Source organism: Puma concolor, chromosome D3, assembly GCF_028749965.1.
Source record: "Puma concolor isolate L17-30 chromosome D3, mPumCon1.1.hap2, whole genome shotgun sequence".
In the NCBI taxonomy this organism is placed as follows: Eukaryota; Metazoa; Chordata; class Mammalia; order Carnivora; family Felidae; genus Puma; species Puma concolor.
This window is the reverse complement of record NC_141678.1, coordinates 13957990-13983606: the sequence shown is the minus strand read 5'-3', so window position 1 is coordinate 13983606 and position 25617 is coordinate 13957990. Positions and strand designations below refer to the sequence as shown.

General features: G+C 42.6%; 1 protein-coding gene across 3 annotated transcripts in view; it reads left to right on the top strand.

The window, feature by feature from the left end:
- FBXO21 (F-box protein 21) overlaps positions 1–25617 on the top strand; it is a 46224-nt gene that overhangs the window by 2183 nt on the left and 18424 nt on the right. For all 3 annotated transcript variants that reach the window (XM_086681785.1, XM_086681784.1, XM_086681786.1), the window contains exons 3-9: positions 1388–1482; positions 8433–8554; positions 11508–11654; positions 11958–12094; positions 13182–13318; positions 22385–22564; positions 23675–23807. In XM_086681785.1, coding sequence (XP_086537911.1) covers positions 1388–1482; positions 8433–8554; positions 11508–11654; positions 11958–12094; positions 13182–13318; positions 22385–22564; positions 23675–23807 — 951 coding nt within the window. The remainder of the gene's footprint in view (positions 1–1387; positions 1483–8432; positions 8555–11507; positions 11655–11957; positions 12095–13181; positions 13319–22384; positions 22565–23674; positions 23808–25617) is intronic.

The following is a 25617-nucleotide window of genomic DNA, read 5'->3' as shown; positions in this document are numbered from 1 at the left end:
TGGTTTACCGAAGATTAATTCCTCTTTTCTTCTTTCTTTCTTTCTTTCAAGATTTTATTTTTAAGTAATCTCTACACTCTATATGGGGCTTGAATTTACAACCCCAGGATCAAGAGTTGCATGCTCTACCGACTGAGCCAGCAAAGCACCCCGATCAATTCCTGTTTTCTAATGTTAATTAATATTACTTCATAGGGTTCATACATGCAGAGTGTTTTCAAGGCTTTTCAAGTTTTGAAGGGGAAAATTTGAACTTTGGACAAATTTGAACTTATTCTTCTGTGGAGAATAAAACTAGATCCTCCCCAGTATAATTCATTTCTATAAATAAACGTTCATTGATATTAGGATGGGTAGTTTATGTTCTGGATGAGCCACATCCTGGCTGAAAGCATTCATACCATGTTTTAAAAACTGGTACAAATTGTTTATGGGTGCTAGATACATTTGATGCACTTTGTCATGGGCCGCTGGTTTGCAACTCCTACTTCTAGTCCAACTGGTTTTGTGTGCATTTTTAACAGCCTGTGTGTTTGTCCAATAATGATGAATTGTTATGTTTTTTTCCTTAGCTCCCTCTTTCCCTGTACCACTGCCTAATTAGAAGTATGTCAAAGACTTTGAACATAGTAGGAATATACTTAAGATTGATCAGTGGGCGAATGATTACTTTGGCTCAGGACCTTTCTATTCCTGTGTTCTCTGCATGCACACAGGTTGACATGAAATTTCCTGGCTACGTTTAAAACCAAGTGGGGGGCGCCTGGGTGGCTCAGTCAGTTAAGCGTCCGACTTCAGCCCAGGTCATGATCTCACAGCTCGGCTCGTGAGTCGGAGCTCCGCATCGGGCTCTGTGCTGACAGCTCAGAGCCTGGAGCCTGCTTCAGGTTCTGTGTCTTCCCCCCTTTCTCTGCGCCTCCCCTTCTCATGCTCTGTCTCTCAAAAAATAAAAAAATGTTAAAAAAAAAGTGTTAAAAAAAAAAAGTGGAAGAATTAATAGAATTTTAAAGCTCATTGGTACCATCACCTAAATTTACAAAGGAGAAAATAGGCCCAGTGAGTTGAGCTACTTGCCCAAAGTACTAGACTTCTCTCTCTGGGTCTCTGCTCCTACTTGACTGCCTCATAAATTGCATGAAATCATTGTGAATTATGATACTGAAGCTACAGACTATGAAAATATAATTAATGTACAATTGACAATAAAATCTGAACAAATTCTTGATACTGGACATTACTTTCCAGCCATGGTGAGTGGTACAAGATAGCGTAGGATAGCAGTTACCACTGCCACGAACATGAGCATCTTTGTATCTCAGATTTGTGTATGAGAGTGACAGCACTGTTGCCTGTGACTGAGGCCTGTTTGTATATGTCTTCTTCATAGGTCCCTTGTAATGGTTTTAGTGACATAGAGAATCTTGAGGGACCAGAGATATTTTTTGAGGATGAACTGGTGTGTATCCTAAATATGGAAGGAAGGTAAGTCATAGTTTTAGCAGGGATTGTTTTTTGTTTGTTTGTTCTAATAATAATGCCCAGAATTAACTGCTGTAATTTGTATGTGGCCGAGCCCTGGGACATGGGTTTCCAAATCTTTCCATTTCATTCTTGCTGTAATGATATTTTTGAAAAATTCTGTGTAAATAATATAAATACACTAAGACAATTGATATTTAAATAAACCTTACAAAAATCTTTTTGGGAAGAAAAGAGAATGTGTATTTGTTCCCACTGTGGGTCACATACTGGGCTCTGGGAACTTGTATCTGTTATGCCATTTAGTAATATAAACTACCCTTCCTTTGTTATGACCTCTCCATCCACCATCACTGAATTTGTCTGTTATGGGTTGATTTTTTTTTTTTTTTTTTTTTTTTACTTTCTTAGGCATGTCTTAATGGATGATTTTTTTCTTTTTTTTTTTTTTTTTTTAACAATTTCTGAATTTGGGTAAGAAGTCATCTTACTTTGGCTATGAACATTCTAGGTATCTGGTTGAGTCCTTCTTTTATGTCTCCTGATCAAGAAGAATCCATCATCTCTTGGTTGTTGCTTAAAAATTTTTATGCCTTCTATTTTCTGCTGTGAAGGTTAATTTCCAGTTTACCAAAAAAGATGACTTGGCTTCCAGTGTAACATACCTGTGAAAAAGGTTTTCTGCTCTAGCAGTTTGGAAACTATTAGTGATGGAAGGTAGAAATGTAGCTTAGCATCTTCCTTAAGAGAGCTCACTGTGATATGTCTCACAAACAAGAAGTAAGGTATTCTTCTTGTTCTTTTTAAAGGGATTTAGGAGAGAGAAATGTCTATCAGTGGAACAACTGTAGGGGAGAGGTAAGATGTGCCACTATTCTAGGCCTTGGATGAGTTCAGATGCAGAGGTCATTTTTCCGTTTCTATTTTGGTTTATCTATAAATGAATTAAAGTATGATCTAATAGTCAGCATTGTGCAGCCTTAAAAATAAAAGCTGGCCTGTCTTTTTTACATATATATGCATATACTTTAAAATACATAAATGTAACATATATACTAAGTTTATTAGTTATTTTAGTTTTTTTTAATTTTTTTTTAAACATTTATTTGTCCTTGAGAGACAGAGAGAGGCAGAGCATGAGCAGGGGACGGGGAGAGAGAGACACACACAGAATCCGAAGCAGGTTCCAGGCTCTGAGCTGTTTGTTAGCACAGAGTCCGACGCGGGGCTTGAACTTACGAACTGCGAGACCATGACCTGAGCCGAAGTTGGACGCTCAACCGACTGAGCCACCCAGGCGCCCCAAGTTATTTTAGTTTTGATTTGATGTTGAGTGCAGACTTTGTTTCTTTTTGCTTATGCTGTTTCTCCCTTCCTCCTTACTCCCTCCATTTGTGTTGGTTTCCCGGCCCCGCCCCTGTAATTAACTTAGGTTGCCAACTTAGGTTGTGTTCCTCATGCCAATATACATCGGGTAGGTGGGGATGGGAGCACATCGTTATTTCACAAAATTGTGATCATTAAATAGGTACTTTCCTGTATCTTTTTTTTCTCATTCAGCATTACCTTGTGGAAATCTAATCAACTGATTTGATTCATTTTATTAATGGCCGTTTACTGTTTTACAGTATGTAGCACAGTTTATTTAACTACCCTGCTATCGATGAGTAACCACTATCTTCTCCATCTTATGTTGCTGGGGAGGGTGATGTTTTTCGTGGTGTCATTTCTAAGTAATAGGCTCGTAGGAATGAGTGTCCGAGGTCAGGCTATAGAAGGTTATTAAAAAACATAAAAGATAGTGTGTCCTTGGGTGGGGAGACTTATCACAAAAATGTCAGTTCTTCTAAAATTAACACATAACCCTAGTGCCATTCCATTTCAGTTCCAAAAGGAGTTTGGGGAGAGGAGCGTTTTTTTTGTGTGTTTTAATTGGATAATATTGGCATAAAATATATTGAGAACAATAAATTCACTAGAAAAGCCAGAAAAAAAATTTTTTAATAATCACGATGTAAGACTTGCATCACTAGATGATAAGGCATATGATAAAGCTAGCTGTAATCAAAACAATATAATGTTTAAATGAAAGTTGAGAGCGACATCAGTGATAATAATTCAGAAACAGGTCCCAGAATAGAAGATAATCTATTTAAAGTCAGAGGGGGAAAGATGGCATATTTAATAAATAGTATTGGAGGTAACTGAATATTCATCTGGAAGAAATTAGAACATCATGTAGCAAAATTAAGTTCCTCAAGATTAAATTACCTAAATTTAAAAGTTATCACAATGAAAATCCCTCAATTAAATAGACTTCATGTCCAATCTAGGGAGACCTACTTAACCAAGACTGATAATACAAAAGCAGTACAAGAATATAGACAAAGGGTTTTTCAATAAGAAATAAACTTCCCTATGAGCAAAGAAACTGTAAAGAAAGCCAATAGAATTCTTAAAATTTCTAAGAGGAAATTGAAAAATGTACAAAGGAGGAAGACATTCAGAAAAGAGCAAATCCAAGTAGCTGAGAATCATGTAGATCTTTAAATTCACTCTTCACAGAAATGTTAAGTAGTAACAAAATATTGCTTTTTTCACCTCTCTCATTGGCAAAATGACTAAATAGGCACAGCCAATTAAAAAGTATACTGGTGGGGCACCTGGGTGGCTTAGTCAGTTAAGTGTCTGACCAGCTCAGGTCATGATCACAGCTCATGGGTTCGAGCCCCACATCAGGGTCTGTGCTGACAACTCAGAGCCTGAAGCCTGCTTTGGATTCTGTGTCTCCCACTGTCTTTGCCCATCCCCTGCTCACACGCTGTCTCTTTCTCCTTCAAAAATAAATATTTAAAAAGATTTTTTAAATTAAAAAAAAAGTATAGTGTTACCGTCTTTTTAGAAGTAAATGTCATAGATATGTCACCCCTTGGCCTGACATAATTTGAGCCTAAAACAGTGTTATTTTTTTTCAACATTTTTTTTTTTTTTTGAGACAGAGCATGAACGGGGGAGGGGCAGAGAGAGAGGGAGACACAGAATCGGAAACAGGCTCCAGGCTCCGAGCCATCAGCCCAGAGCCTGACGTGGGGCTCGAACTCATGGACTGCGAGATCGTGACCTGGCTGAAGTCGGACGCTTAACCGACTGCGCCACCCAGGCGCCCCTAAAACGGTTATTTTTAAATGACAGGGAATATGCTCACATTTGTAAATATTTTGGGATACTTTACATTTGTAAATATTTTGGGTATTCTTGAAGGAGCCTGTTTGTTTTCATTCCCGGCAAATGCTTATTGTGCAGATACGGAAAGTATAAAAAGGAAGAAGGATAGTTTTCCAAAAATGCTAAAGCATTAATCTCTGGATATTTGAAAATATTTTGCTTTTATGGTGTTCTGTGTGGTCTTTAAAAAGAGTTCATCTTCAATAAAGATTTGAAACAACATATTAAAAATGGCATACACTATGCTTGAGAAAATGACCCAGAGTGACCATCACTGAAACATTTCAGTAAACCTACTGGATTTTAAAAGAAAAGTCCTTTGGGCATCCAAGCAAAAAAGATGAAGTCACTTACAAGGGAAAGAAAATCAGAATATCATCAGACTTTTCAACAACTGCTGTGTGTCAGAGGAAAAAACAATAACATATTTAAGATGCTCAAGGATCAAAAATGTCAGCCAAGGATTTTTATATCCAGCCAAACTGACTTCCAAGTATAAAGACCGCAGACCCAAACTTACCAACTTGCAAGGACTCAGGGACTTTTGAGCCCTTCATGAGAAATGTTCTAGAAAATAGGACAGTGTCAGACAACCAAAACAACCAGAGAGACACTGACACAAGGACTAATGGTGACCATCAAATCCGTATTTATTTGTAGGATTACATCCAAGTGACAGTTAATAGGGTAGAAGGTATTGTATCTAATGGCCGTAAACCTTTTTAATATAGATGTAGTACAGCTGTTTAAAAAGCTGAGCAGAGAATAGGGCAGAATGTAAGCAAAATAAATTTAGCTGTTTTCAGTACTCATCAAGGTGATAAATATATTGGTCTCGTTATTCTGAGGCTTGGTATATGTATGTTTCTAAGAGAGATGTGGAATAAAGCAGACGAGTAACTAGGTAATATTCTAAGTCATCTCTGGTATCCTGGATAAGTAGAGTATTCCTGGAAGAAAGAAAGCTATAGATACAGAATAGGAAATGGTAAAAACTGTATAGTTCTGAATTTGACTTAGAAGTGTCAGTATGAATTCCTGATGTATATTTAAAAATAATGTAGGTGTATGTGTGTATATACACACATAGATACATGAGATTTATTATTTCTATCCATTGAAAAGGTTCAGAAACAACAACCAGCCTAGTAGAAATGATGATCCCTAGTAGTCAGACAGTGGTCTTAATATACCATTTCCCATCAAAAGAAGCCAGGGTTTTGGGGAAAGGGCTGATTCTAGGTCTTATACAGGAATTGTAAAAGATCAGGCTGGAGAATCTTGAAAGCCTGGAACCAGGTATCAGGAGAAGTACCAATATTTCATGTTGTAAGTGTTCAGGGACCAACGTGGAGAGGCTTCCATTGGCCAGAGATAGGATTTGAGCAGTAGCGTGGATAATAACTGGAATGGGTTGAAACACACCAACTGCGTTTAGCTCCGCTAGTTCCTAATAATACTTAGCAACAACTAATTGTTCGCCTCTGGAGGGTAATAGAAATCCAAATTATTATTATTTTGAAAGACAGTAAAAGGAAAGACATGAGCATTTATCCCGCCTTTCCTATATATTGTGCCGTTGGGGGAGCCAGATAGTAGATGAGAGGAAATTATTCCTTGTAGAAATACTCTGGCTAATAAATGAAGAAGGGATGGTGGAATTAGAATATCAGCACTTTGCGACCTCTAACGAATTAACAGACCTGGGCACTGAGGAGCGGTGGCTGCTAACATCAGCAGAGAGACAGCCAAGGCGTGATTGCCTCCTGATGGAAGGACTTCCTTGCCAAATAAACAGAATCTGAATCTGATCAAGCCTCTGCATCCAATTTGCAGGGAATTCAGAAGACAGAAGAGCATGTGAAACTATACCTTGTGGATGCAATCAGCAGATTCCAGACTGGGAAATTCAGGTCACACAACCAGGTTTCTTCAGCAAATAAAGTGCAAGGGACAGAAAAGATGGAGGGGATCCTGTGGATTAAGAGACTTGGAAGACCTCAGAACTGGCTAGAGAGTTTAGGGCTGTACGTTTGGTGAGGCAGTGATGAGCATGGAGGTGTGGGCTGTGATTGCTGTGGGTGGGAGGAGCAGGTCTTGGAGTACTTCTGGGGTGTCTGCAAAGTTTCTCGGCCTGAGTGGTGGATACAGGGTTGTTTGCCTTATACTAATGCATTAAGCTGCTTACTTGTTTCGTGCACTTTTCTAGATTGACACACTTTACAACTCAAAGGTTAAAAGGCTGGTGGAACCTAGCTCTGCTGACGGTCATTTACTAACTGAAGAGTGAGAGGCCTTTCTTTCTGAAGTCACGCAGATAAAGTAATCACTGTCACCCTGGTTCCCATGATCCCCATGTACGTTTGGTATGTCTGGTGAAGTATCTCATCCACTAGCAAGTGTTTATTGAGCTTCTGCTGTGTGCCAGACCTATCCCAGGCACTGAGGATACAGCGGTGAACAACGCAGAAAGCACTGCGTCTGTGGGGCTTACCTTCCAGTGGGGGAGAGAGTCACTAACCTAGTAAGATGATTTAGTACATTAGAAGAGCAGAAGGGGCTCTAGACAGATACTAACCAGGCAAGAGGGTGAAGCGGGGAGAGGGGAGAAGGCCTTACTCAAAATGGCATTTGAATGAAAACCTGAAAGGAGGTGAGGGTGGAGGTTGCAAATCTCCAGGGAACGAACCTTCCAGTCAAGGACCTGAGAGTGCTGAGGCCCCAGGTGAGCACCACAGAGCACAATGGCACAGCAGGGAAGCCAGTGTGGCTGAGGCCGGGCAGAGATGGGGAATAGCAGGAATTGAGGTTAGAGAGGTCATGGGGCAAGAGTTTAAGGCACCGTTAGGACTGGAGCTTTTACTTTGAGCGAGGTGGAAAACCCCTGGAGACTTGGGTACGGGATTTTTGTGCCGTGACTTAACATGTTAACTGAAGCGCTCTGGCTGCCGTGTGGAGGGGCAGGATTTGAAGCTGGAAGCTCAGTGAGGACGCAGATGAGCTAGTGAGAAGTGTTCACCTGTCCGATACACGCTGAAGATAGAACTGATAGCTCTGGTGGATGGCTGGAATGGTCTGCGAGAGCAGGCCAGCAAGGAGGGCAGGATGGCCCCAAGGTTTGCGGCCTGACTGCAGCAGCAGAGTCGCGTTCACCCGAGACATTTCAGGAGCTCACCGGATATCCGAGCGGGGATGTGGAGTAGCAGTTGCACGTAAGGAGAAGTGTGTTCTGGGAAATAAGTTGAAGGCTGCCAGAAACAATATTTGAAACCATGAGACTGGACAAGATCACCATGGCAGTGATCGTAGACAAAGTCGGCCGCCCAGGGCCTGAGTTCCCTGAGGCAGGTGCCCAGCGGCCAGCAAAGGATTCCAGACGCCTCACCCCTAGCTCCTGAGCCTCGACCAACTCTTCAGCCCCAGCTGAAAAGCCCCAGCTTTTCAGGTTTCTCTTGGATTTCCTTTTAGTCAATCTGAAGCCACGCAGGTCAGTGTTTCTTGGATTTCAGCACTACTGATTCAGTGTTACATTACAGATGCAAAGTCCTAAATTGTGTTGTCTGCTTCTGTGATAACAAGTGCTGTGTGGTCATGAACCAGTTATATTCTTGTTAAGTAGACTCTTTACATGCTGTAATTAGTGTGAAGGGAAGTAAAAAAAAAAAAAAAAGTAATCGGAGGTTTTTATAGTGTCTTGATTCTCATTGGCTTGTTTGTTTGTTTTCCAGAAAAGCTCTGACTTGGAAGTACTACGCTAAAAAAATTCTTTACTACCTACGCCAACAGAAAATTTTAAATAACCTAAAGGCATTTCTTCAGCAGCCTGATGACTATGAATCGTACCTTGAAGGTGAGATCTCAGCAATGATCTTCCAATAGGCAGCTAAGTTGTCGCTCTCAGAAGTAGTGGATACCATCCCCAAGGGTGGAGCAGTGGAAACGTGGACCGGGCCAGGCCGCGTGGGCTTCTGGAGGTGGGATTGTGTGGTCTGATCACTTAGGTAGGCAGAACTGCTCACCGTAGAGCTCATTTTGCCAGAATATTTGGCCATCAGCTGAAGCAAGACAGCGCCTTCTGAAGATGCACCATCAGTTCAAAGCACGAGGCTGATATTTTAGCTAATGTTAAATTCCCTGTTTGTCTAAGCTTTCAAGCGTCATTTCCGAATCAGAAATAAATGTATCCAGTTTTGTCTCCATGGGACCTCATGCAGATCCCTTCACCTCCCTGGTTGGAGTTTAAGGAGGACGAAGTGCCCTCGCGCATCAGTGAGTCTGCTTGTCCATAATGAGAAGTGAGGAGGAACAAGTCGAGTGGATGGACGCGGTGAAGGGAATAACTTTCTGTTCCTGCTAAGTCGGGCAAGAGCAAAATGTGACTTAATTTTTTCTTTTAACTAATTTAAATTCCTAGCGTATCACACAAACGCTCCCATAAGTCATGGTTATGGAGTACAGATACGCCTGTCCGTTCACTTTCATTCCCTGCTCCCCACAATTTACCCAGTTCGCCGGTTTTCTTCCTTGCCAGCATTTCCATGGTCATGTCCCCGCTCTGTTACTGTTGTCGTGCGGGCTGTCACCAGCTCTCCCAGCAGCAGCTTTCTGAGTAGCACTTGCTTCCCTGAGCCTCATGGCTTCTGACCCCCTAGTGCTAGTCCAGCCCGAAACCTGGCCTTTCCACCACTCCGAGTGGCCACCTGATTTCCTTTGTTTGTTGTTGCTTTTTGGTGCCTTCCGTAATCCGTTTTCCCCATTACTCTCCAAAACACACCCTTTGCTCCAGCCAGTGTTGTCCTCCCTCCTGGCTTTGTATCTTCGCTAGTGGTATCCCCCTGTCAAATCCTGCTTGCCCGCAAGAGTTCCAGGTCCTGTGTAACTTCCGTTGAGTTTCTGCTGACTACTGCAACGCGTGCAGATTTTACTTGCCTCGGGAGGGATGCAGGCAGTAGCATTGACGAGTAGACCATGGTTAATGTCTGTTTCAGGTGTGGGCATTTCTCTCCAACTGATCATTAACTTTCTTGTGTCCCTGGTCCTTTAACGTTATTATGATCCACTGCATACTCCATGGTGCCCAGTGTGGATTCTTACTGATTGTGTAAAAGTCTCATATCCAGAAGGAAGTGAAAAATCTGTTTCAGTTGATTAAAATCAAACAGCCTTATCACCCTGGAATTTTCTATGTGTACTGGAGTTGAGAGTCCCCCACTCTTCTGTTCATTCCACAGTCAGGAACAGTTGAACAGGGTGTGTTTTCTGTAGCTTGTTTATAGAGACGATTGCTTCTTTTTCATCTTCCAAATACAAAGTAACATGGTTTTCCATAACTCATCCAATCAGTACTGTAGGCACTGGGTAGCCATTGAAAGTTTTTAAGTGATTGAGCAGGAAGTTGGCTCCAAGGTTTTGATTCTTGGTGACTGACAAGAATAATCTGATAACTATTAACGAAGTCTAGGAATCATAGCATTAGGATGGAATGGACTTTGGAGAAGTCCTGCAGCCAACAGGTGAGGAAACTCCATCCCGAGGAAGCCCAGGAGCCAATCCCTGGCTAGTGGCAAAATTAGCACTGGGGTCCCATCTCTTGTTCACTGCCTTCAGCTCCTTTGGGATGTTGAGTAGGGGGTCAAGATCCTAAATTGAATTTAAATGACTTGAATTTAAAATGACTTAAAAAAAAAAAGCAATAACTGCAGCTTCCCAAGTGAAATTGTCTCATAACCAAATGATGAAGTTAGCCCTTTGGCATCTGGTTAGAAAATGACCTAAGGTCGGGGCGCCTGGGTGGCTCAGTCATGTAGGCGTCTGACTCTTGACTTCAGCTGGGGTCGTGATCTCACAACTTGTGGGTTCGAGCCCTGTGTGGAGCCCTTCATTGGGCTCCACGCTGCTGGGGCAGAGCCTGCCTAGTATTCTAAATACATACATACGTACGTGATTCTAAACAAATACATACATACACACAAAACAAAAGAAAACGACCCAAGGTAATAAAGAGCAGAGAGGTGATTTTCAAGACACCGTGTCTCCAGTGTACTTTGTACAAGTCTTTGGCTACAGGTCCCCTGAGCGTCACTATTTCTGTAATTCAGAAGTATAGTTCTCTCCAGAGTTCATTTACTATTTCACCTTTGAGGGGTACAGTTTGTGGAAATCTGTCATTGTGAGGGCTTTCAGCTTTTTAAATGTTCTTTTAAGTAAAGGAACTGGCTTATGCCATTAAGTGTTCAGAGTTCTTGCGAAGATCTCCTTTATAGCATTTATTCCTCTTTGTAATAGAGTATGGGAATATGCTGCATATCACATGGTTTCTTGAGTCCATGACCTTTGAGAGAGAGTTTGGTTTATTTTTATTTAAAAAAAAAATATTTTTTTAATGTTTATTACTTATTTTTGAGAGAGGGAGAGACAGTGCAAGCTGGGGAGGAGCAGAGAGAGAGGGAGACACAGAACCCGAAGCAGGCTCCAGGCTCCCAGCTGTCAGCACAGAGCCTGAAGTGGGGCTGGAACCCACGAACTGTGAGATCATGACCTGAGCCGAAGCCGGACGCTCAACTGACTGAGCCACCCACCCAGGCGCCCCTATTTTATTTTTTTAAAAAAGAGTGTGTAAACTCCTTTGCTGTGAGAAGGTTGCTCCTTTTCCATGTATCAGCAGCAGGGTCTGGCATCTACAGATGAAGCTTATCTGGCAGGTGGTGGAAAGAAGGATGGCCCCAAGTGTCTGTGCTGAGTGAACAACTAATAGGACGAGGGCAGAAATAGGAATTTATTCAGTGATTCCTGTTTATTTTCAGGCGCTGTATATATTGACCAGTACTGCAATCCTCTCTCTGACATCAGCCTCAAAGATATCCAGGCCCAGATTGACAACATCGTAGAGCTGGTCTGCAAAACCCTCCGGGGCATGAACAGTCGCCACCCCAGCTTGGCCTTCAAGGCAGGTGTGGAATTGCTTTGGATCCAACTGTATTTGCAAAAGAAAACCTAGCAGAGCTATTGGTTAATGTGAGAAATTCTGTAGTATGTTTCCATTATGTTACCAAAGAAGCAGTTAATGACACAACCACATGTTCACTTGGAAATGTGAAAGACTTGAACTTCATATTCTTTCCTCCACCCTGGACTGGCAGCACCTACTGAGTATTGTTAGGACATTGCCAGTGTCTGCGTGTGACAGGTCGTTTGGGATGCTGGTCACAGCCTTGCCAGTGCTTCTGTCCTCAGAGTAGATCTCTGTGTTTCAGGTGAATCCTCCATGATAATGGAGATAGAACTCCAGAGCCAGGTGCTGGACGCCATGAACTACGTCCTTTATGACCAGCTGAAGTTTAAGGGGAACCGAATGGATTACTATAATGCCCTAAACTTATACATGCACCAGGTAAATGTGGGTGTATTAAAACATAATCATATGTCTTTTGGAAAGCTCATTTTTGATAAATTGTATAGTTTGGGGCACAGATACATGGTCTTTTCATCTCTCAATGCCCAGTGAAACTCACTTTTGCCTCCACTGCAAGGGTATTGCTATGGATTTTTATTTCTTTATAGTGTCCTCTGTGTGAAAACCCTTGATCATTTCCTGTCTAGAAATACACATTTCTCTGACTTTGTTTGGTTAATTTGTGTCTTATGAACACTAAACTGTGAAACTAATCGGATCTTTTTCCTACACTGGCTTCTAGAAGCCTTGGAAGAAATCTGGCCAGCCATTTTGGCCAAATTGATACTTCGTTTTTATGTGCTTCCTTCTTGACACTGTTTTCAGATTCTGTTGCTCTGTATGCTAATCTTTGTCTGTCATGTTTCATACACTTTCCTTGAAATGACCTTAAATTCTTTTGGAAGAACAGCCTATCTGCACTGACAGAGCGGAGGCTGCTTGGCATTGTCTCTCTTTCCCTTTCCCCCTGCCCCTCCCCTGCTCATTCTCTCTCTTTTTGTCTCAAAATAAATAAATGAAACTTAAAACAAAAAATGGAAGAACAGCCTAGATCACAGGTCTGTAGACTTTTTCTGTAAAGGGCCAAACAGGCCTTTTGGTTTGGCAAGCCAGATGCTCTGTGCCAACTGCTTAGTTCTGCCATTGTAGTTGGAAGGGGGCACAGATGTTACCAAAACAAACGGGTGCGGCTGTGTTCCAATGAAACTGTATACACGGACATAGAAATTTGAGTTTCATGTAATTTTTAATGTGTCACAAAATGGTACTCTTTTGACTTTCTTTAAACACTAAAAAATGTGAAAGCTCTTCTCATGCAGGCCGTACAGAAACAAGTGGTGGACTTGGCCCGCGGACTGCAGTTTGCAGACCCTTGATCTAAAAAAAAGCAAATGTTCATCCACTTAAACCACAAAACCTAGTGTCGTTCCTGATGCACAGTGAGTGCCTAGTAAGGACTTGCTTTGAAGGAATGAGAAGGGAAGGTTCGTTTCTGTGAAGCTAAAGGATTTTTTTTCTCCTTCAGGTTTTGATTCGAAGAACAGGAATTCCGATCAGCATGTCTCTGCTCTACTTGACAATTGCCCGGCAGTTGGGGGTCCCACTGGAACCTGTCAACTTCCCCAGTCACTTCTTGTTAAGGTGGTGCCAAGGTGCAGAAGGGTGAGCCACCTATGCCATATGTTGTGATTGGTCCTCGGGATTCACTCCCACTGTGCTGAGAGGAAGTGTGGTAACGGAACAGAGGTCGACTAGGGCACGGGGGGTGGGGCAGCTGTCTTGTTCCTTGGCCATCAGTGACCGTATTCTGGTTCTGAGAGAAGGGCACTCTGGGTCTTTCTGTATTACTTCTTAAAGCTGCATGTGAATTTACAGTCATCTAAAAGTACGTATAAAGACTAGGACTAGGGGTGCCTGGGTGGCTCAGTCGATTAAGCGTCCGACTTCAGCTCAGGTCATGATCTCACATTCATGAGTTCGAGCCCTGAGTCGGGCTCTGTGCTGACAGCCTGGAGCCTGCTTCCTTTCTGTGTCTCCCTCTCTCTGTGCCTCTCCCTCATTCGCACTCTGTCTCTTTCTGTCTCTCAAAATTAAATAAACGTTAAAAAAAACAAAAAGAGGAATAGAGGAGCACCTGTATGGCTCAGTTGGCTAAGGATCTGCCTCTTGATTTCCGCTCTCACAATTTCTTTTTTTAAATTTTTTTTTTTTTTTTAACGTTTATTATTTTTGGGACAGAGAGAGACAGAGCATGAACGGGGGAGGGGCAGAGAGAGAGGGAGACACAGAATCGGAAACAGGCTCCAGGCTCTGAGCTGTCAGCCCAGAGCCTGACGCGGGGCTCAAACTCACGGAGCGCGAGATCGTGACCTGGCTGAAGTCGGACGCTTAACCGACTGCGCCACCCAGGCGCCCCAGCCGCTCTCACAATTTCTGAGATCAAACACTGTCTGGCTCTGCACAAACCACGTGGAGTCTGCCTCCCTCGCTCTCTGCCCCACACCCGCATGCACATGCACACTCTTTCTCCAAAATGAATAAACATTAAAAAACATGTTTAAGTTTGTTTATTTTGGAGAAAGAGAGTGTGTGTGAGCGGGGAGGGGCAGAGAGTGAGGGAGACACAGAATCTGAAGCAGGTTCCAGGCCCCACGCTGTCAGCACAGAGCCCCACGTGGGGCTGGAACTCACGAACCGCAAGATCCCGAACCTGAGCCGAAGTCGGACACTTAACCAGCTGAGTCACCCAGTGCCCCAAACTAAATAAACTTTAAAAAAAAAAAAAAAAAAAAAGTAGGACTAGGAGTTCAGGATTTTAGGTGGATCTTAAAATCCTTTTGTTGCAAAGCAGATCAGATCAAAGAGTTCTTTTTGTTTACAAGGAATCTTGCTTTTTACTTTTTTTTTAAGTTTTTATTTAAATTCCAGTTAGTTGACCTATGGTGTAATGTTAGTTTCCAGCGTACAATTTAGTGATTCAGCACTTGTGTACAACACTTGGTGCCCATCACAACACGTGCACTCCTTAATCTCCATCACCTATTTCTCCCATCCCCCCGTGCACCTCCCCCCCCACCTCGTAACCATCAGTTTATTCTCTATAGTTAAGAGTCTGTTTCTTGGTTTGCCTTTTTTTTTCTTTTCCCTTTGTTTATTTGTTTTATTTCTTAAATTCCACATATGAGTGGAATCATATGGTATTTGTCTTTCTCTGATGTATTTTGCTTTGCATAATATCCTCAAGTTCCATCCACATCCTTACAGATGGTAAGATTTCATTCTTTTTTATGGCTGAGTAATATTCCACTATATATACACACATGGATATGTATCTATATGTATATGTGTATATGTATACACACACACACACACACACACACACACACACACACACCCCGCACCTTTTTTATCCATTCACCAGTTGATGGACACTTGGGCTGCTTCCATAATTTGGCTATTGTAGATAATGCTGCTATAAACATAGGGGGCATATATCCCTTTGGATTAGTATTTTTGTATTCTTTGGATAAATACCTAGTAATGTGATTGCTGGATTAACCTTTTGAGGAACCTTCATACTGTTTTCCAGAATGGATGCACCAGTTTGCATTCCCACCAACAGTGTGCAAGGGTTCATTCCCCTTTCTCCACATCCTTATCCACACCTGGTGTTTCTTGTATTGTTGATATTCACCATTCTGACAGTGTCAGGTGATATGTCATTGTAGTTTTGATTTGTGTTTCCCTGATGGCGAGTGATGACGAGCATCTTTCCATGTGTCTGTTGGCTATTTGTATGTCTTCTTTGAAAAAATGTCTATTTGTGTCTCCTGCCCATTTTTAATTGGATTATTTGCTTTTGTAGTGTTGAGTTTTAATGAGTTTTTTTAATATATTTTGGATACTAACCCTTTATTGGATATGTCATTGGCAACTGTCTTTTCCCATTGTGTAGGTTGTCTTTTGGTTTTGTTGATTGTTTCCTTCGCTGTGCAGAAACTTTATTTATTTACTTTTTATTTTATTTATTTTTTTGTTTTTTATTTATTTTTGAGAGAGAGAGAGAGAGAGAGACAGAGCACTCGCAGGGGTGGGCAGAGAGAGAGGGGAGACACAGAAACCGAAGCAGGCTGCAGTCTCGGAGCTGTCAGCACAGAACCTGACCCGGGGCTTGAACCCACAAACCCTGCGATCATGACCTGAGCCAAGGTCGGTTGCTTAACCGACTGAGCCACCCAAGCGCCTCAGAAACTTTTTATTTTGATGAAGTCCCATTTGTTTATTTTTGCTTTTGTTTCTCTTGCCTCTGGAGACCTATTTAGAAAGAAGATGCTACCTGTGCTCGCCTCTATGATTTTAATGGTTGCCTGTCTCGTGTTTAGGTCTTTCATCCATCTTGAATTTATTTTTATGAATGATGTAAGAAAGTGGTCCAGTTTCATTCTTTTGCGTGTAGCTGTCCAGTTTTCCCAACACCATTTGTTGAAGAGACTGTCTTTTCTCCGTTGGATATTCTTTCCTGCTTTGTCAAAGATTAATTGATCATATAGTTGTGGGTTCATTTCTGGGTTTTCTGTTCTGTTCACTGATCTATATGTCTATTTTTGTGTCAGTACCAGACTGTTTAGATGACTACAGCTTTGCAAGATAGCTTGAAGTCTGGAATTGTGATGCCTCCAGCTTCGCTTTTCTTTTTCAAGGTTGCTTCGGCTATTTGGGGTCTTTTGTGGTTCCATACAAATGTTAGGATTGTTTGTTATAAATCTCTGAAAAATGCTGTTGGTATTTTGAGAGGGATTGCATTAAATGTGTAAATCGCTTTGGGTAGTTTACACGTTTTAACAATATTTATTCTTATCCATGAGTATGGAGTGTTTTTCCATTTTTTTGTGTCTTCAGTTTCTTACATCAGTGTTTTATATTTTTCAGTGTACAAATCTTTGACCTCTTTGGTTAGGTTTATTCCTAGGTATCTTACAGTTTTTGGTGCAATTATAAATAGGATTGATTCCTTAATTTCTTTTTGCTGCTTCATTATTGTATAGAAATGCCGCAGATTTCTATATGTGGATTTTGTAACTAGCGACTGACTTTACTGAATTCGTGTATCAGTTCTGGCAATTTTTTGGTGGAGTCTTTTAGGGTTTCTACATAGAGTATCATGTCTTCTGCAGATAGTGAAAGTTTGATTTCCTCATTACCGATTTGGGTCCTTTTTATTTCTTTGGGTTGTCTGATTGCTGAGGCTAGGACTTCCAGTACTGTGTTAAGTAGCAGTGGTGAAAGTAAACATCTGTCTTTTTCCTGACTGTAGAGGGAAAGCTGTCAGTTTTTCCTCATTGAGGAGGATATTAGCTGTGTGTTTTTCATATATGGCCTTTATCATGTTGAGGTATTTTCCTTGAAACCTACTTTGTTGGAGGCTTTTATCATGAACGGGTGTTGTACTGTGTCAGAAACTTTTTCTGCATCCATTGAAATGTTTGTATGGTTCTTATCCTTTCTTTTATTAATGTGGTTTATCACGTTGATTGATTTGTGAATGTTGAACCACCCTGGCACCCAGGAAGAAATCCCACTTGATCGTGGTGAATAATTCTTCTAATGAACTGTTGGATTTAATTTGCTAGTATCTTGTTGAGAATTTTTGAATCCATGTTCATCAGGGATATTGGCCTGTAGTTTTCTTTTTGAGTGGTGTCTGTATCTGCTTTTGGTATCAGGGTAGTGCTGGCTTCAGAGATTGAATTTGGGAGTTTTCCTTCTATCTCTATTCTTTGGAATAGTTTGAGAAGAATAGGTATTAACTCTTCTTTAAATGTTTGGTAAAATTCCCCTGTGAAGCCATCTGGTCCTGGACTTCTGTTTGTTGGGGGATTTTTTACTACTGATCCAATGTCTTTGCTGGTCATGGGTCTGTTCAAGTTTTCTGTTTCTTCCTGTTTTAGTTTTGGTAGTATGCTTAGTTTTAGTAATATGCTTCTCGGAATGTATCCATCACTTCCAGGATGTCCAGTTTGTTGGCTTCTAGTTTTTCATAGTACTCTTTTAATTGTTTGTATTTCTGTTTCTCCTCTCTGACTTGTGATTTTATTTATGTGGGTCCTTACTCTTTTTTGATAAGTCTGACTAGAGGTTTATCAATTTTATTAATTTTTTTCAAAGAACTGGCTCCTGGTTTCCTGGATCTGTTCTGTGGTTGTAGTTTCTGTATCATTTATTTCTGCTCTAATCTTTATTATTTCCCTTCTTCTGCTGGCTTTAGTTTTATTTTTCTTTTTCTAGCTCCTTTAGGTACAAGTTTAGGTTGTTGATTTGAGATTTTTCTTACTTGACGTAGATGTGTATTGCTATATACTTCCCTCTTAGGACCACTTTTGCTGCATCCAGAGGTTTTAGACCATTGTGTTTTCATTTTCATTGGTTTCTGTGTATTTTTTTATTTCTTCTTTGATTTCCTGGTTGACCCATTCACGTTTGGTAGCATGTTGTTTAACCTCCTTGTATTTGTTTTATTTCTAAATTATTTCTTGTGGTCGACTTCAAGTTTCATGGCATTGTGGTCAGAAAAGATGCATGGTATGATCTCAGTCATTTTGTATTTGTTGAGGCTCGATTTGTGACCTAATACGTGATCTGTTCTAGAGAATGTCACATGTGCACTTGAAAAGAACGCATATTCTGCCGTTTTAGGATGGAATGTTCTGAATATATCTGTTAAGTCCATCTAGATCAAAGAGTTCTTAAAGTCTTATTTTGCAGTCTTCCATAAAATCTCCCCTCCCTCCCTCCTCACCAGAGAGAGAGAGAGAGGGAGGATGGGGGAGGGGGAGACAGCAGGGTAGCTGAGTTCTTCACTCATGTGCACAGCAAATGCTCAGTTTCTTATCATCAGTGATGCCCCTTTTAGGTAAGGTTGGTGACTGATGTGCATTTTGTAGACCAGGTCAACAAGTTCTGTTTTGTTCTCCTTTAAGCTTGGTGTCCTATTGGACATAAAGCTTTTTTTCAGCTGTAGTCTAGCTTTTGTGAAAGAAATAGTTCATCACATAGTCAGAACTATCTTCTCATTAAATGTGCCATTTAGAGGAAAAAGAAACAAAGTTATTTAATTATTTCCTGTGCTTTGAATGACCTTGTAATATCCTCTGGCGAGTGATGAGCAGTATAGTAGTACCTGAGCTTTAGTGTTGGGCTGGGTTCAGACCTCGGCTTCCTCTGAGCCTCGGTTTCTTCCTCTGTGAAAATGGAGCACATGTTTTTCAAGCATTTGGAGGATTGAGATGGCCCAGTGCTTTATACACCTAGTAGAATTTGTGAATCATACCTGGAAGAAAGGCGTAACTCATCTCTGTATTTCTACCCCTTAGTTTAAAAAATAAAACATGAGGGGCGCCTGGGTGGCGCAGTCGGTTAAGCGTCCGACTTCAGCCAGGTCACGATCTCGCGGTCCGCGAGTTCGAGCCCCGTGTCGGGCTCTGGGCTGATGGCTCAGAGCCTGGAGCCTGTTTCCGATTCTGTGTCTCCCTCTCTCTCTGCCCCTCCCCTGTTCATGCTCGGTCTCTCTCTGTCCCAAATAAATAAATAAATAAAATAAGAAAATAAAAAATAAAACATGAATAGTTGGAGCCTCCTGGGTATTCCTCATCCCCTCCTTCTTCCTCTCCTCTGCAGAGATAACCACCAGTTACCTGCAAGCTTCTGTTATTTCCATGCAAATTTTTATAGTTCATTACATATGTATATTTCCTTAAATGGTATGCAGGGGCGTCCTTTCTTTTCCAGATACCCTTTTCTACACGTATTGCGTGGCTTTGGGTAGCAGGTACCCACTTTCCTTGATTGTAAATGGGGAATATGCTCTCTCAGTCCATTCTCTCTGCCTAGGTAACCCAACCGATTTCCCCAAATATCTCAAAAATAATCTTAAATGCCCATGTAATAATCCACCAAGGATCTCTGCATGATAGAAAGCATTTAAAACTGCAGTTACCATATTATTTGCCACAGAAACGGATTGCTGGGCACAGTTGTGCATGGTAACAGTATCATTTTTTCTTCTCAGGCTACGGTGAATGTGCACTAATGGTGCAGATGAGCAATAAAATAATTTGTCCGTACGCCAGGCACCTGGCAGAAACAAACACCGAGCCCCTGGCTGCGTCCTCAGGGCAAAGGAGTCAGGAGGCCGGTGAGAATAGTGCGGGTGCACAGCCCATGAAGCAACAGCCGGGCTGCAAGCCCTCTCCTTACCTGGACCCACGTTCATGCCCTTGGTCTCTGATCCGTCCCTGCACCAAGACCCTGTTGTCTTACTTACTGTAACTTTATCGTTTACTAGTACCTGGTAGGTCAGACCCCCCCCCCCCCATCGAGTTCTTCAGAATTTCCTTGGCTCTTCTTAGCCTTTTGCTCTTCTGTAGATTTAGAATCCATTTACCAGCCTCCTTCAGAAGTCCATAAGGATGTTAATCGGTACCAGAGTTTACTTTGGATTGGATTCATAGATTAATACGAGCAGTGTTTCAGTGTTTTGCTCCTGAGTCTGTCTGTGAACGGGATGCCTCCCTACACGTGTAAGTTGTCTTTAATATCCTTAAAAAGATTTTATTGTTTTCTTCATTAAGTTCTTTAACTCTTGCCAGACTTATTTGTTAAGTACCTTAAATATTTATTGCTAATGTAAGTGGTAATTTTTAAAATTATGTTTTCTAAGTATTGATGATGTATAGGGATATGACTGATATTTAGGTATAAATCTGATAATCATCCCCTTTGCTGAATAAATTATTGGAGCTAATTGTCAACTCTTGTGGGTTTCCAGTGTAGATGGTCATATTGCCTGTGAATCGTGACCGTTTTGGTTCTTTTCTTTCTAGACTTTGTACATTTGTTTCTTATACTTATTCTGATGGCTGGGTGTTCTCACACAGAGTTGAGTAGAACCAGTGATAGTGGGTACCCTTGTCTTGGGTATGACTTTAGGTGGAATGCTTTCAGAATTTCATCATCAGGCATGATGTTTGGAGTATTTCCTTTCATTGAGATTATCAAAGCTGCCTTCTAAATTCCTAGTTTGCTTAAGTTCTTTTTAATTATTATTATTCTTTTTTTAGAAAGAGGGTGAGAGTGAGTGACGGGCAGAAAGAGAGGGAGAGAGAATCCCACTCCGCTCCCCCACACTGTCCGTGCAGAGCCTGAAGTAGGGCTTGAGCTCACCCAATGCAGGGCTCAAACTCATGAACCAAGAGATAGAATCTGAGCCAAAGTTGGATTCTTAGCCAGCTGAGCCACCCAGCTGCCCCTGCTTAAGTTTTATTAAATAAGTAGGCATTCGATTTTTTTTTTCCAAAATCTCTTTTCTGTGTCTACTGATAAAATCGTACATTTTTCTTCATACGTGCTGAAATAGGTTTTTTAGCATTCAATTCTCCTTTCATTCTTGGGGTACATCTGTCTTAATCATAGGATTTTTAAAAATACATTGCTGTATTTGATTTGCTCCTATTTTATTTAGGATTTTTGTCTGTAATCAATTTGTATATGTGTAGTTCTTCTAGACTCATAAAAAGAGTTGAAGAGCATCTCTTATTTTTGGAACACTGTGTCTGTCTTGCTACAGGAAGTATATTAATATGACTCTAGGAAGAAATCTGACTGGGCTTTTTAAAGCAGCCCAAGTGAGGGGAGCCTGGGTGGCTCAGTCAGTTGGGTGTCTGACTTCGGCTCAGGTCATGATCTCAAGGTTCATGGGTTTGAACCCCACATCGGGCGGGCTCTGTGCTGACAGCTCAGATTCCATCTCCGGCTTCGGATTCCATCTCCGACTCTCTCTGCCCCTTCCCCACTTGTGCTCTGTCTCTAAAGTAAATAAAAACTTAAATAAAATAATAAATAAATAAATAAATAAATAAATAAATAAATAAAGCAGCCCAAGTGAAAATCTCCTGCGTGGTTTGCAGTGGGCATAAGATCAAAGTGGAACAGCTGCTCAAAAAAAAAAAAAAAAAACGCAACTATCCCTGAAACAAAGACCCTCAGGAGTCCTCAGAGAATGTTCTTGGTAATGGTGATGAGGACTTGCTTCATGTGACCTCCTCCCGCCGCTCAGCTCAGCTCAGCTCAGGCCACCACCCATTTTGAGAGCACGGTTCATGGGAGGGGTGGCAGGGTCAAGTGCGGGGGCTCAGCTCTCTGGTCTGGAGCCAGGTTCCCAGGCTGAGCCCTGAGTGCCCACCGGAGTGTGTCTGCAGGGTCGGGGGCAGGACTCTTGGCAGGGCTGGGTTCTGTAACTTTCCTCACAGCCCCAGGGGCCTAGGGCCCACAGACGTTAACTGTGCTAATCTGCAGAATCATAAAGTGCCTCGGGCCTTCCCACCCAACTTCTGATAGAGCGTTTTGTAGACTAAGGTCAATAAATTCTCTTCTGTTCTCTTTTAAACTTGGTTTGATCTGGCTTAATCTCCTCGCAAAACTGTATTTGATGGCACGCATTGGTGCCGTTTCCTAAACATTTGTGTCCTGAAGTCTCAACACAGCAGGGAATGTCTAAAGGGTCAGATTTTGAACTTTAGACAAGGCCTTACTATTTCAAGTGAAAATGCTGCTGTGTTAATAATATTCAGTCTCTAATTTGAGCTACTTGTGGGGAGGGGGGAGGGGATGTTAGACATTGCCTTGTTCAGCTCTGACTTGAGATTTGGCTAACTGCCTGTGCTGTCTGGATAGGGCAACCCTGGACATCTTTGACTACATCTACATAGACGCTTTTGGGAAAGGGAAGCAGCTGACAGTGAAAGAGTGTGAATACCTGATCGGCCAGCACGTGACGGCAGCACTGTACGGGGTGGTCAACGTGAAGAAGGTGTTACAGCGAATGGTGGGAAACCTTTTAAGCCTGGGAAAGCGGTAAGGTTTTCGTGGTTTTCCAGCACTTCTGCAGAGTGCATGTCTTTGGAGGCTCGGATTGCATTACAGAGGATTTTATTTGATGGGCCTCCCGTCACGCGGCAAAGCTGTGGATGCCGGGAGGCACAGTTGGGCTGTCTGCGGCTGTCTACCCACCACAGAGAGAAACGCATCCTTGTGACATAATGCTGTCCTGGCTTGAGATGTACTGAGTGACTTTGACACTTTTGCAATGGACTTGTGTGCAAGTTTTCTGTAATATTTTCAATATTTTCTTTAGTAACCAGAATATTTGAGACTGGTAAAGGTTACTTTTCAGGGCAGTATGTTCTTCGGTCCAAGTCCTTGTCGTCGTCCTTTGGTTTATACATTTCTATCACTTAGATAAGAAAGCAAACAAAAGTATGAAACCATTCTGCCTCTGAGTCCAAGGGAATATGTCTTACAGGCAAAATAGAAGATTGTATGTTGTAGTCGTAGTTCCCTGCCTAACGGTGGAATTCTTTGTTCTTTTAAAATAGGCTGTATTTTTTAGAGCAATTTTAGGTTCACAACAAAATGGAGTGGAAAGTACAGAGAGTTCTCCTAGTACCCCCCCCCCCGCACCTCCCCAACATCCCCCATCAGAGTGGGACACTAGTTACAGCTGACGAACCCCCACAGACACGTCATCCTCAGACTCTGCAGTTAACACCCGGCTTCCCTCTTGGTGGCGTACGTTCTGTGGGTTTGGATGAACACACCATGACGAACCAACCGTCGTGGTATTGTGCATAACAGTTTTACTGCCCTAAAAGTCCTCTGTGCTCCACCTAGGCAGAAGTTATTTTTGATTATGTGCAGTGTTATTGAGGTGACTATACAGTGAAAGTGCTTACAGTTTTCATGCCCATCACCAAAGTGGGGTACAAAAGTTAACGTTTCTTCTGGGGCTTTTTTAATATTGTTACTAAGATCATTGTAATTATTTGCCGAACAGAGAGGAGGTACCGGAATCCGAAAAGGTGGGTGGCCTTTGTGTCCATTACTCATAAAACCTGGGTCTTGAAAAAGAGGGTCTCAGCTGAGAAGCAAGCAGAAAGTGAGGCCGTGATTGATTTCCCCCACCAGGGAAGGCATCGACCAGTCTTACCAACTCCTGCGAGACTCCCTGGATCTGTACCTGGCGATGTACCCGGACCAGGTGCAGCTTCTCCTCCTGCAAGCCAGGCTCTATTTCCACCTGGGCATCTGGCCAGAGAAGGTAATTATTTTACTTTGATGCTTTGCACTTGCGTTAGAGAGGAACTCTAGCTTGAAAGGCGGCTCTTGGAAGTTTATCCTATCAGCCTGGAGGGTAAACGTGAATTTATTCACTCTCCCCATCTCGGCCTGTCAATTAAATGTTTTTTGCCTCCTTTAAATCTAAAAAACTTGGCTACACTGCCAGGGGTTGCCTGTTCTCTTTGTGGTCCATGCCTTAAACACCTGGAAGCACAAGGCCTCAGCTCTGCAACCCACCTGTTCGTGCCCACACGTGTTCCCCCCGGGTCACCCTGACTCAGCAAGGGGAAGCAGAACTTTAAGTGTTCACCCTCCAGCAGTGCTGGTGGTGCTCACACTGACCATGTGAGCACCCCTGTTTAACAAAGGAAAAGTAGATCTTGGCTGTGTTCTGGTCCAGCTGCTGGGTTTCACGGACTGGTTCCGTCTTTGAAAACTGTGGATTCTGATACAGTCCCACTTGGGCTCCTCCTTTTTCTAATGTCCCCTGTGGCCATCAGCAAGCCCTTTCAGAGGACCGCGGCGTCTGCGATCAGAAACGCTCCTCAGCAAGCTGTGGGTGCAGCAGGTGTCTGAGTGCGAGGGTGTGTTACAGCGTGGGAGCAGCTGTGCCTTTCCATCATGCGCTGGCTTTTCCAGGGGAATATGTTAATAATCCATTATGTCTGTTTAGAGCAGCCTGGCGAGAGAATTTTGTTCCGAGTGCTCACAGGGACATCAGCATAAAATCATCCGTTCGTGTTGTTAGAGAGGGGTAAATAGTATGACCCCACATTGCTTAGGTTTAAACTATCTCATTTATTCCCCACTTCAAAGATGTGGAATCGTTCTGAGAAAGGACCCATCGATAGGAACATCCCTGAGCTCCTATCTTAAGAGGTCATCTGTAGTCCAAGTAGCAGATGTCCTCCTGGAACATCCTGTGGTCTGCCAGAACCAGACCCTCTACCGAAGTCACCACCTAGGTTTCCTGGGGGAAAGTGCAGGAGCTCTGGCATCCTTACCTTTCTTTGATGATGGACTCCGTTCAGTGCTCATGCTGTGCACTGGGGAAATACCTCAGTACCCTCCGTGGATGACCAAGAGTGCCAACCTGCCAAGCAGATGTCACTAGAACGAGATCCCGGTTGCTTACGTGCAGAACATTTTTCCTCATGACGACCATTCGTTTGCTTCTGGGGTTGAGCACCTTAGACGGCCCCTCATGCGGGGATCAGGAATGCAAAGTCGCTCCCCTCCATGAGAGTGCACTTGAGCTAGGCGGGCGCCACCAGAGAGAGTGGGAACACGGGGGCTTCTGATGAGGAAATTTCCAGGGGACACTGAAGCCATGAGGAAAGGCTCCTCTCCAGAGAAGGTGTTTGAGGTGGACCTTGAAGGGTGGGAAACCATTCAGAGGGCAGAAAAGGCAGCTGTTCCCGTGGGCAGGGGCAGCCTGTGCCTGGCACGGAGGTGGACGGGCCCGGCACTGTGGGCCCACCCAACAAGGCTTTGTATGCCCGTACTCATATATGGGCATGGAAACGTGAGCAGCTGTGTGCATATTTTTCAGATCAGTTTCTGGAAGGCTTGGAATTAGTGTGGCCTTATTAGTTCCCAAACTGGGAAGACTAGAAAGTCAGCTTGTTTTCAGTTGAAGTAAATCAGAAAGAGCGAAGAAACACAAGCCCTCTGGGTCACTGTCGTCATAGTCCAGGGTCCTTGTGGCTGTGACGGGAAGAGACAGTGGAGGGTGGTCATGTTTTGAAAAGTCACTGGCACCAGACGCCTCCTTCCAACCCTGTGGGGTG